This window comes from Micropterus dolomieu, linkage group LG02, assembly GCF_021292245.1.
Source record: "Micropterus dolomieu isolate WLL.071019.BEF.003 ecotype Adirondacks linkage group LG02, ASM2129224v1, whole genome shotgun sequence".
NCBI classification, from domain to species: domain Eukaryota; kingdom Metazoa; phylum Chordata; class Actinopteri; order Centrarchiformes; family Centrarchidae; genus Micropterus; species Micropterus dolomieu.
The window spans coordinates 14421218-14434163 of NC_060151.1; the positions used below are offsets into that span (position 1 = coordinate 14421218).

The following is a 12946-nucleotide window of genomic DNA, read 5'->3' on the forward strand; positions in this document are numbered from 1 at the left end:
TGTGTAAATCATCCAAAAATGGCCATAAAATTCAAAATGGCCGACTTCCTGTTGACTTTAGGCTATGGGTTCTTGAGGCTTTTTTGTGCGTCTTCATATGATACATGTCCCCAGAAAATTTCGTACATGTAGGTTGAACGTGAACGAGGGGCTAATTTTTTCCAATTTTCTAGGTGGCGCTAGCGAGTCATTTTGCAACGCCCATGTGCGAAACTTGTAGAATACGAAATTTTTCACCGGTTCTGACATGTTTGCAAATTTTGGTGAGTTTTCGAGAATGTTTAGGCCATGTCATTTGGGCCTACTTTGCAGAAAAAAAAAAAAAAAAAAAAAAAAAAAAAAAAAAAAAAAAAATATAATCCGAGCAAATTCAATAGGGACCTCACACGGTCGTGCTCGGGCCCTAATGAAGAACACGCCTGTTTTCTCCGTTGCTTGCATCAGCCGCTATTCCGCTTTTAATGTGAGGTCTCTGGGTAGGATTCAGCCCTGTGTGCACTCCCGAGACTCTCTGACCACAGCGACAACACGGCAGCTAATGACATGCAGTCCACTAACACCATAAAACAACCGTCTCAGAGCAAAACACAGGATAGAAAACAACAATAAAGGACCAATAAATCAGACCAAACAGGTTCAGATGATGTCGAGTAAGAACAAAGTGAGCATTAGTAAAGCTGGAGAAACACAGAGAAAGTCACGTTAGCTTGCTGGCTAACGCCGAGCAGTTGCTAATGTTATCCGGTGCGAAGTTATATCGCTTTCCATATTACTTCACCAACTAACGCGACCCATGTTACTATCCTGTGTACCACTGTTGATTTAGCCTGAAAGGATGTAACGGCAAAAAGTAAATGTGGAGTGATTTTTTTACTAACGTTAGCCTATAGTGATGCAGCCAGGAGCAGCCAGCTAACGCTACAGTAGCTCGGACCTGCCGCTGTTTGCTTCGTGACGTTCAATTTAGGTTTATTGTGGTTTTACCAATATTCAGGTACACATCTTCTCCACCTCTCAGTTGCTGTAACTAATGTGACCCACATAACATAAAACACTGCAACAAAACGGTCACAACACCACAGAGGAAGAGCCATGCACTAACACTAGTTACAGTAAAGTTACTTACTGTGGTCTAACTTTTATAAAGTGTGACACAATCTCATTATGATATCCATTCTAGCTCACAAACCGTTTCATTATCATCCAATAGCTGTGCTGACATTGCTGAGCCTCCGGTGACAGATTCACAGATAGTAAAGATACTGAAAAGCAGCAGGCGAGCTAACGATGTAGCACGTCTGCTAAATGCAGTAAATGTACCGTTATCATGTAACAAACATGGATTAGTTCAACCCACAGTTAATAAAACCATTACTGTACCGTTGCAGTGGGAGTTTACCTGAGTTTCCAGAGCTGTTGCTCTGTCTTTTTTCGTGAGTATTGTGCCAATATGTGTCTCGCTGCGCTGAATGAAAGGTACGCCGCCGGTGTTGATCTGCCTCTGAGATGGGAATGTTGAAGTAACAGAGCCTGAACATATCTGGAGAAAAGCCACAGCCTGCATGTTGGTGTCCCTGCGTTTATTGTGGTATTTCTGTATGAAAGTGGTTGTGTTTTGGATTATGATCGCTCAAGTTCAAGCGAGCACGCGTACGAGCACACACCTGGTTGCAATCTTAGAACCGCACCGCTGTAAACTACATAATGCCCCTTTACCATTTATAGAGAAAGCACATATAAACATTATTCTTTATGAAATAAGAACTTGTATAAACACCCATAGCTTCATAAGTTGCTGAAATTATGTGTGGTTACTGTAACTCCCAAGCAGAAAGTACATCAAGATTCCAAATGGATTCTGAAAGTATAGAGTTTGTTTATAGCGTACCTTGTTCTTTAATATCATATCCATAATATATCTTGTCAGACATTGATGAGTGCCAGACTGCAGGAATTTGTGGCCCTTACTCCAATTGTACCAACACCATGGGATCCTACCTCTGTACCTGTTTGACTGGATTTAAGGCAACAGATCCAGTATTACCACTTGGAACATCCAACCCATGCAAAGGTACCATTAAAAAAATCTATCTCTGTCTCTCTCTTATATCACATTTTTGGAGGTTGCATAATTTCTTTAAACCAGAGTTTAATATTAGTCTGTTGTCAATTGCTTTCTTTAGATACTGATGAATGCCTTGACAATATCTGTGGTGATCATGGGACCTGCCTCAACAACCCAGGAAGTTATGCGTGTGAATGTTATAAAGGCTACCACATTGTATCTGAATCAATCCCTGTTTGCCAAGGTCTGTACTACACACTACTATATTATGCCATATGTATTTTTTTTTTTATTTTGACTTTATGTTTGAGATTTTTTTGTTGTTAAGTTTTTTAACTGTACTGAAAAGAGATATACAAAAGAGATTAGTCATATTCTTAATTTTAAGTATGTTAAGTGACATGAACAAGGGATAATCCACAATGTGAACAGTTGTCACATGTTGATCTCTACAGGCATAGGCAATCAATTGAAGGTTACACCCCATAAATAATATTAAACTATATTACAAACTGTTAGAACATCAACATGCAACATACCACGCACAGCAGCCCCCCAGTTGTGGGGCCAGTCACATGACAATGGTAGCAAAAGGGAGTTACAGTAGACTATACTCACAATCTGTAGATTAGTTAGCTGAATTGCACACAGATTCATGGGACACTGGAAATTGGTGTTAGGTGCTAATAAAGATTTGATATAAGTGAATATCCCTTCACACCTTGATAGAAGAGATATACATTAAGCTTAGATAATGAACAAAAAGCCTCAGGAACACGTTTCAGCTGTTTGAGTAACACAGGGGCTAGCTAGGAAAAGAGGTTGGATTTTGGATAAATGTCAATGGGTGTTGTCAAAAGTTTGCATTTGATCCTTTTAGCATAGTCAAAACACACAATGATACACTACAGGGTCAGGTTTATTGAGAACATTGTCGCTAACAGTCTTTGTTCCTTTCTCAGATATCGATGAGTGTTTCAACTCAACTGTTTGTGGTCCTGATTCTGTTTGCACCAACACGCCTGGAACTTATACCTGTGCATGTCAAGTGGGATACTCACCAACTATACCAACCAAGGAACCCAGCAAGACCAACATCTGTATTGGTACTTGTAGACACCAGAGTAGCACTTGAAAGTTCAAACATACGTGCATCGATAACGCATTCTTATTTATTTCTGTATTTGTACAGATGTTGATGAGTGTGTTCAAGATGCTACTGTGTGTGGACCTCATGCCAACTGCACAAATTCAGTTGGATCTTACATTTGCAGCTGCTTCCCTGGGTATCATCAGCTGAACAAGCCAGATGTGATGGCCAGCGTTGCTGTCCTATGCACAGGTGCGTCAGCTTGTTTAATATCTGTGTGACAAAAACTGTACTTTTCCTCAACCTTCCTTAACAGTTCATTATGTAAGGTCTTTGTACAGCACTGAAAACATAGTAATGTATATTATATTGCATTCCTGTCAATAGATCCTCTAAATATATTACACACTGGACCTTTAATGATACACTAACACAAAATACGACAGAATACGATTGGACTCAATTGGATTTTTATATTGACTTATTTTACTTTGACTTTATTTTGTTGACTTATGTTTTTTTTTCTCAATTCAAACTACTATGTGATGCGTAATTTATTTCTGCTTTACTTGTACATGGATTTGTTTTATGTTTTGTTCGTTGCACACCACTGTGGGTGATACTGTGTGTGTCTACATTTTACATTGATTGCTGGAAAGTACTTTGTTATATGTATTGAAAAGTGCTGTACAAATAACGATATTATTATTACTGTTATTATTCTGATTGACAGGTCGCCATGGTAGCGACTTTTCAATCACAAGGTAGCCACGGCCATAAAGCATACTCTGCTTTATTATCTATTTTGCTCTGTTTACATTCCTGGAAACTAGCGATTGGGACCATAAACTCATTAGGAAAGTGTTTACTGAGGTAATAAATTAAGTGAGAATTAGGGTAATTTTGTCATAGACTCCAGTGCATTCGGACCTATATTTGCAACCAATGGAGTTGCCCCCTGCTGACCATTAGAAAGAATGTAGGTTTAAGGCACTTTTGCATTGGCTTCACTTTTCACGTTGGGGGTTGGTGCTTGGTAAGAACAGATAACCCTGTGTGCTCTTCTCCTCTACAGATATAGATGAGTGCAGTGAAACACCTGGTATATGTGGTAAACAAACTGTGTGCACCAATTTACCGGGGACCTTTTACTGTTCTTGTCCTGATGGATCCTTTCCCTCAACTGGAATCTTGTGGAAGATCGGGGTCTCATTCTGTCAAAGTGAGAAAAGCCAAATTTAAAGATACATAAGCTTTACTAAAATGTAAAAATGTTCATGTACAATCTCTTCTAAATCACTGACAGATGTTCAAGATGTTCTAGATGCAATTGTACCTCCCAAGGTAAGTCAGATGGTATTTCTTTAACTATCTTATGCATAATAATCTTCAAACAATATCCCAACTCTACACAAATAAAGCATGAGTTTTAGGATCTTGATAGGAGCAAATCTTGATGCCAGTGCTGGCCCTGGCTTGTTGTTATGTTGAATTTAGAAGTTACCAAGCCCGTAATTTTGAGATTATGCGAAGATAGATCATACCTTTCTCTTAAAACATAGATGTCAAATCATCAGCTTACATTGTAATATAGTACACAAACACTCAACACACACACTTTTATTGCAGGGTCAAACAAAAGAAAGAGCTTTTCTTGACAATTTGGATCAACAGCTTAAGAACAACCCAGGTGTTTTCCTACCAGAAGCGGTATGTAGAGATAAAAAAAATCCTTTACTTCCTTTTTAAATAATTTAATAATGATAAGTGTGTTTTAAATTTCGAACTGTTAGTCTAAAGACATGATGTGCTTAGGACACTGCAATTATGTACAATTATCTAATGCTTTTCCTTCTGGCGTTCTTGATTTCTTTGCAGACAGTGACAAACAGCTTTTCTGCATCAATGGTACTTAACATCCAACAAAATTTGAGTTTTATGTCGTATTTTATGTTTGGATTTGAGCTTGCCTATATATATTGCGACTTGAATGACTTAAATTCTTGCAGCAAGTGTCAGGTGTTGGACCACAGGTCAAGTCGATCACGGTGAGTAGTGGAGGAGATGGGGAAACCGGTAGTGTGATCCTGGGCATCTCAGACCTTCTAGTTTCTGCATTGGTACCAACAACTTATAACCAAATCAACAAAGCAGTGCATACTTCAACAGTAGGTAAGAGAAGGTCCCCTTAATTTAGATGGAATACATCAGACTTCTCAATAAATATCAACTATACCTTCTATAATTTTAATTCATGTGCAAGATTTGAGCCTACGTGCCATTGGTCCAGAGAGTCATGACGACAAGATTGTCAGCCTTTCTGCCAAAGGACAGACCATGGAAATCAACTTGGAGGCTCTAGCCAGCACCAACAATGGTGAGAGAAAGTTGATTATTAAGAACATGATGACTTTGATCATCAACACAAATTATTGTATTGTGTTATTTTTACAATTTCAGGTTCTGCAGCAGCTGCCTTTATGACACTGGATGGGATGGAGAGTCTTCTTAGTCATCAATACTTTAAAACAGAGAACCAGACCGAGATGTACTCGGATGTTTTTACTGCAATCTTACCAACAATAAACAACATCAACCTCATTGAGCCTGTCAACTTTACCATCCAACATAAGAAGGTGCAATGTCAAACAAAGTCTAATGATTATACCCCCAGCATCCAGTTTTTAAAGTATCAAATCTCTGTTTATCTTGGTTTCGCAGAAAGTACCTCAATCTGGAATAGTTACTTGTGTGTACTGGGAAAACAAAAGCAAGAACAACAAAGAGGGACAAGGAGATGCAGGAGGAAGAGAGGGAGAGACGATGCGCTGGTCAATAGACGGCTGTTGGGTTGCATACTCTGATGAAAACTACACAGTGTGCAGCTGCTCTCACCTCTCTACCTTTGCCCTCATCATGCAGATTGGGGAGGTATTAAAGATTTCTATGTACATTGTAAAAGTGTGTTGCTAAGGTCATGGAGCCAATAGAAGATTTTTTAAACCCTAACGATTTTGAAAATTAGTTACATGATGCACATAATAGATACATGGATTTCACTATGCTCATGCCACACCATTTGGTGAATAGAGCTAAAGTAGGGTGGGGGCTGCAAGGAATTTAGTCATTTATTTAAAACTTTGTTGCGTTTGTTGAGGGAGAAATTAGAGTATCATCTGTAAAATTTCACCCACATGGAGTTTACTGTGTAAACTCTGGAAAATGGACTCTTTCGTTCTTGGTATTACCTTGGAAAAATGTATTTCTCTTAAAAGCGGTTATTTTTCATCTGTCATCTGCAGATAACTGAACATTAGAATTTTTTTTGAAACATCATTAATAAAAATAGAGTAACACAAAGGTCCTTAAATAGATCATTGTGGTAAATAATCTGATTGATTGTGATGAAACGCAAATAGCATGAACACAATGGTCAATCAAATCAAAAGCTTTGTTTAAATCAATATAAATTGCTCCTTTAAATTGGCCCTTGTTAATGTAACAAAAAATTAGGACATTGAAATTGGGATAAATATTAAAATAATTGATTACTTAGACCTCTTTGTCAGCTTTAAAATCTTCTTGTGTGTACCAAGGTGAAGACAAAGTCAAGATTACATTGATCAGAATCTTTGTTGTTTATCTCGGAGTTTGTGTGTGTCTTCTGTCTTTTCAGCCTCCACCGGATAATTCTTTCCTTGACTGGCTGAACCGAATGTGTGTGATTGTGGGACTATTCTTTTTTGCTTTAGCTATCTTAACCTTCCTCCTGTGTAGCTGGAACCCCAAAATCAACAACACAGCCCGTCTTCACCTCTGCCTCAACCTATCATTGTCCCAACTGCTGCTGCTGTGGAATGACAGATATGTTGAAAATGAGGTACAGTAAGATGCAGATGTTTTTGCTTTGAGAAGTACTGTCACACAAGTGTAACTGTACACAAGATAGTGATTTAACAGCTTTTGACATAATATAAAAAAATAGGCAACATGAGAAACCACCTCCCTTCTGAGGTGCATTTTATTTGCACATTAAAATCCAAAAAGAAACGTCTCCTCATTCTTTTAAAAGGACTAGTTTGCATCACTAATTAGCTTTACTAACCTCAGCTCCTCCGGTCACCACCGTCCTTTCTTTTCCTAACAACCACTTTCCAGACTCATCTGAAAACTGAAAAATAATTGAATCAGTCTGTACAGGACAGAGCTGAAGGCTACACCAGTGTACTATCAGATTGTAACTGATGTTCTCAATATTGAATAAGTAGGTAACTTAAGTAATAAAATACAGCTACCAGTTACTTTCTAGAAATTGAGCTAATGTTGAGTTACATAGAGCCAAAAGACGTAACCTACTGTAGAAGTTTTCCTGAAGGGGAGGGGAGATGTTAGCTAGCGCACACAGGCTTCACTTTTCCAGCAGGTGGGAAACAACAGACTTTTCTTGGTCTTGAGAAGCCAACACACTGTAACCGACACCGTATATTTACTGCCATAATATTTTCCTCTGCTCGCGTTCACCGTCACCTTCTGCCGCTCGGACAATCAAACTCGCTACGCACCTCCCGATTCCTTACAGGAGTTACACTGCTCTTATAACAGCATCTGTCACGTAGATATTTTGTATAGAACGATTGAGTTTTGCTGTGCTCACACAGTGTGCGAGTGAAAACATTTGTAGCGCATAGTTTAATGATTGTGGGAAATTTTAGTAGCGGTGCACTGCCGCTCCTGAATACATAAAGGGGAAACACTGCTGCCCTGCGGCCCAGTCTCCAAAGGGAGGGGATCATGCTCTGCTTCAATGTGTCACAGTACATGTTGGCATTCATGGTTCCCTCAATAAACTGTAGCTCCCCAGTACCGGCAGCACTCATGCAGCGACAGAACATGACACTCCCTCCACCATGCTTGACTGTAGGCAAGACACACTTGACACCATCTGAACCAAATAAGTTAATCTTGGTTTCATCATACCACGGGACATGGTTCCACTAATCCATGTCCTTAGTCTGCTTGTATTCAGCAAACTGTTTGTGGGCTTTCATGTGCATCGTCCTTCTGGGACAACAGTCATGCAGACCGATTTGATGCAGTGTACGGCGTATGGTCCGGACAGGCTGACCCCCCACCCCTTCAACCTCTGCAGCAATGCTGGCAGCACTTACATGTCTATTTCCCAAAGACAACCTCTGGATATGACGCTTAGCACGTGTACTCAACTTCTTTGGTCAACCATGGCGAGGCCTGTAAATTTGGACATTTTCACATAGGGGTGTACTGTTGCCAGCGGTTTAGACATTAATAGCTGTGTGATGTGTTATTTTGAGGGGACAGCAAATTTACACTGTTAAACATGCTGTACACTCACTACTATACATTGTAGCAAAGTGTCTTTTCTTCAGTGTTGACACATGAAAAGATATAATGAAATGTTTACAAAAATGTGAGATACTGTATGGATGAAGGTTTGGGGTTGAGTGAAATTAAGAGATATTTTATTTTTCTCAAGATACTCTTTGTGTCTCTACAGCGGTCCTGCAAAGTCATGGCGGGCCTTCTCCATTTCTTAGTTGTTGCAAGCTTTGTATGGATGCAGCTGGAGGCGCTACAGCTCTACCTGTTGGTCCGGAGGCTCTCTAAGGTGCAGGTCATCCAGAGAGATGGCCTCCCCAGGCCAGTCCTTTACCTGATTGGCTACGGTGTTCCATTTGTGATTGTGGGTGTTTCTGCACTGGTATATTCTCATGGATATGGTGCTACTGAGGCAGGGGTGTGAGTAGGACAAACAATATTATATGCACTCATTTATATTTTCCTGTATAACTAATGTGAATCTACTGTAAGTTGAAAAGATCGTTTTTTGTGGTTTGTGTGATTGTGTTGCAGGTGCTGGCTCTCTACACAGCGCAATTTCAACTGGGCTTTAACAGGCCCCGTGATTTTTATCCTTGGAGTGAGTACATTTACATTTTCATTTATTCTTTTAGCTGACGCTTTTATCCAAAGCGACTTACAATTGCTATATTTATCAGAGGTCACACGCCTCTGGAGCAACTAGTGGCTTGCTCAGGGACACACTGGTGGATGTGTCACAGTGGGGGAGTACGTATATTGCATATTAGCAATTGCGTCCCTTCTATTTCTACAACTTCAGAGGGGTATTACGTAGTTTTCAGCAGCCACTATCATTGCGGTTTTGAGATTGCAACCAGGTATGTTCTTGTATGCGTGCTCAAACTCACGAGCGAGCAACGTTAGAGTAATATTTTTTATCAGCTTGAGGTTGAAGTAATACGTACACATTACAAGATAACGTTGCATTGTCTGTATTTAGATGTTGTACACATCGGGGTGCTCTCACCTGCCGCTTTTCGATAACTATTTGTTATTCTTTCACCGCCGGCTTAGCAATGTGAGCACAGGAAAATGTATTGGATGCTAATGAAGACAGTTAGTGAGCTAGACTGAATATTATAAATGAGATTGTTGCCACACTTTATAACAGTTAGACCGCAGGAAAGAACATTACTGTAGTGAATGGGTCTACAATTGTACCCTATTAGTGTGTCTTTACCCTCTCTAATGTATTTATTTATTTATTCTTCTAAGCTAGTGCAGTGCCCATTCACAGGGGCCGATGTGACGCCTCCCTGCACTTTTTGTTCAAAATGTGCTTCTAACATTAGTTTCACCTACAGCAGTGGTTGGCAAGAGGTGGCTGTGGGCCAAATAAATAAATACTTTGATAGCGGCTGGTGCTGAAATAGATCGATAGATAGGTCATGACAGCAAAAGTTACTCACATAAACACTTCCTCTTAAGTGATAGTGCCTACAAAAAAAGTGTGAGAATGTTTTTTGCAGCAATGCTTTATTTCAAGTTGAATTGAGAGCTTTTACTTTGAAAAGTTCTAAATGACATTCAAAAGAGTCTGTATTTTTCTTCATACACTTCTTAAAAAAAGCTTCAGGAAACGTGATTCCCTTGAATGAAAAGCGCAGGAATTTCCTCTGCCTGGATATGCTGGAGAATGAAAATCACTGTCCATAGGTTAATGGATGTAGATCAATCGTCGGGACGCACACAGTCCAGCAGATGCTTTATCGTGAGCATGTGATAATATATATATATTATATATAAAATAATATACATTCGCGCAAGTGGGGACCGAACACACAACCCTCCGACTGAAAGGCCTGTACACTACTCACTAAGCTAACTGGGAACCCAACAATTATTTTTAAATTATCCAACTACTTTGCCGACCCCTGACGTAAAGTAGTAATAACACTGAAACTGGCAGAGATACTGCTATGTATATATATATATATGTGTGTGTGTGTGTGTGTGTGTGTGTGTGTGTATATGTATATAATTTTATTTTATATATAAACGCAACACTGCACTCCCTTGGGTCTGCAGCAACACATCTAGCACGTTTGAAGTTGATTTTATGAATGGTTCCTGACATAATCGAATTACAAACACGCACATAGATTCCTTCCTTTATTAGAGAGATACACTGCTCTATCTCAGCTCAGCCTCTGTGTCTTTTTTCTTTCAGGCCAACTGGATATTGTTCTGTGCTACTCTATGGAGTCTGAGACCCACCTTGGCAAACATGAAAAGCGATGTTTCTCAATCCAAAGACACCAGGTATAATTGCTGAACATGAGTGCCTTTGCATCTAAATGATAAATATGTTTGAAATTTGTGTGAGATTGGAATTTGTTGTTTGACTTGTTCAAAAGAATTCCTTTTTCCAGGAAAGTTCAAATTTATAAATAACGTACTTACAGTACTACTAAACCACAGGCTCTACACAATGTTCATTTGAATGTACATTACATATAAAGTAAATTATATATAATGCAGATATGATATTAACTGTAATGTACACATAGTGAAAAAGTAGTATATTCTGAAGTGTATATATATATATATATATATATATATATATATATATATATATATATATAAGTATATTCTGGCTTTGAATTCCACTAAAGTGAGGGATGGCATTACATAAAAAAGGAATCATAGAAACACTGTACTCAGTAGCCAGCTATGTTGAAAGAGTTACACATTCTTATGACTTTCTCATTGTTTACAGGTTGATTGTGTTCAAGATCCTTGCCCAGTTTGTCATACTGGGCTGTACCTGGATTCTAGGCCTGTACCAGACAAACCTTTTCTTCCAGGTCCTCTTCATTTTCCTCAACTCCCAGCAGGGCACCTTCCTTTTCATCGTCCACTGCCTGCTCAATATGGAGGTATTCTTAAGCTAGATCAGTCACAAAATGTGATTTAAGTACTGATCCTAGGGTAATACTAATACCACAAGGGATCTCAAGAGAAACTATACTTTCGTAGCAAGTCAATACCAAGATTCAAAAACATGACAGTAGCCTACTCACTTTTTTAGGTACCGATCCAACATGTTCAATAGGGCGAGAAGTGCAGCTGCAGCGAAAAATAGTATGCAAACTGTGCCATTGAACTTTTCAGACTAAAGGTAGAAACACTTGGAATTCAGCACCTCAGACAGACATCCAGATTGAGATTCAGTTCACATTACATTAACAACGTTTCCAAAGTTTTATCGTTATTCTTTTTATATCCTTATCCTGATATACACGTTACCATTATTTTAGTTTGAGTCGGCAAATGTGTTCCAAACAATGTTTGAAGGCTAATGTAATGGTACCATAGCTTGTAGTAGTAGCTACCGTCAGTACCGTCCTCTGTCAACAAAACATAATGTTAGCATTTTAAATAAGTATTGCCAGACTGATGGTCTGTCATCATGTCAGTACTGCTAGTCATTGAGCTATTATCTGATAACTGAAATCTCATAATTTTTCTTTCACCTAATCCATTTTATCTTTTATCTTTAAGGCTACACGTCACTATTGTTTTTTTTTTTTTTTTATATTAAATAATGATTTATTTAAAGGAGTGTATTTTTAAGTACATGGGAATTATTGCTTTATTTTTGTGTTTTACCGTGGTATTTAATTGGGTATCAAGAATCATGGAATTTCATTGATGTTGGTATCGACTACTAAATTTCCGGTGTCGTCACATCCCTAAATACTATACAGACAACATGATATAATATTAAGTTGCATTTGTTAAACAGATGAGCTATACTGATGTTTATCCTATAAGTTTTGACACTGTGGATATTAATGATGTTACGTTGATGATAGCATTTATGTACATTTTTAGGTATTGGTTTTCTGATTTGTTTGCTCCAGGTGCGAGAAGCGTATATAAGATGGATGACATGCTCTTGTGGAAAAAACAGCTCTTTGGTAAGGCCCGTCCCTGGAAAACACTACACTCATTTTATTGATGTTAATTTTATTTAAAAAGTTGTATTACTGAAAAGTTCAAAAAAACGTACATGTGCCGCTTTACATCCCTTACTATACAGTGGGGGAAAAAAGTATTTGACCCCTTGCTGATTTTGCAGGTTTGCCCACTTACAAAGAATGCAACGATCTATAATTTTAATCATATGTACATTCTAACAGTGAAAGACAGAATCCCAAAGAAAATTCCAGAAAATCACATCATATGAATTTATTAAAATTGATGACCATCTGATGAGGAAAAACAAGTATTTGACCCCCTGGACAAACAGCATGTTAATATTTTGTAGAAAAGCCATTATTGGCCAGCACAGATGTCAAACGGTTTTTATAGTTGGTGACAAGGTTTGTGCACATTTCGGCAGGGATGTTGGCCCACTCCTCCCTGCAGACAGCCTCCAAATCATTCAG

The 12946-nt window shown here is 38.7% G+C and overlaps 1 protein-coding gene across 1 annotated transcript in view; it reads left to right on the forward strand.

Moving 5' to 3' along the window:
* The window catches only part of LOC123987054 (adhesion G protein-coupled receptor E1-like), a 16558-nt gene that overhangs the window by 1981 nt on the left and 1631 nt on the right, over positions 1–12946 (forward strand). Inside the window, exons 3-20 of the mRNA XM_046075627.1 lie at positions 1928–2071; positions 2184–2309; positions 3028–3171; positions 3258–3407; positions 4231–4377; positions 4462–4499; positions 4785–4865; positions 5034–5063; positions 5165–5327; positions 5419–5532; positions 5616–5791; positions 5877–6086; positions 6832–7035; positions 8689–8930; positions 9045–9111; positions 10723–10814; positions 11272–11431; positions 12419–12475. Coding sequence (XP_045931583.1) covers positions 1987–2071; positions 2184–2309; positions 3028–3171; positions 3258–3407; positions 4231–4377; positions 4462–4499; positions 4785–4865; positions 5034–5063; positions 5165–5327; positions 5419–5532; positions 5616–5791; positions 5877–6086; positions 6832–7035; positions 8689–8930; positions 9045–9111; positions 10723–10814; positions 11272–11431; positions 12419–12475 — 2286 coding nt within the window. The 5' untranslated portion in view covers positions 1928–1986. The remainder of the gene's footprint in view (positions 1–1927; positions 2072–2183; positions 2310–3027; positions 3172–3257; positions 3408–4230; positions 4378–4461; positions 4500–4784; positions 4866–5033; positions 5064–5164; positions 5328–5418; positions 5533–5615; positions 5792–5876; positions 6087–6831; positions 7036–8688; positions 8931–9044; positions 9112–10722; positions 10815–11271; positions 11432–12418; positions 12476–12946) is intronic.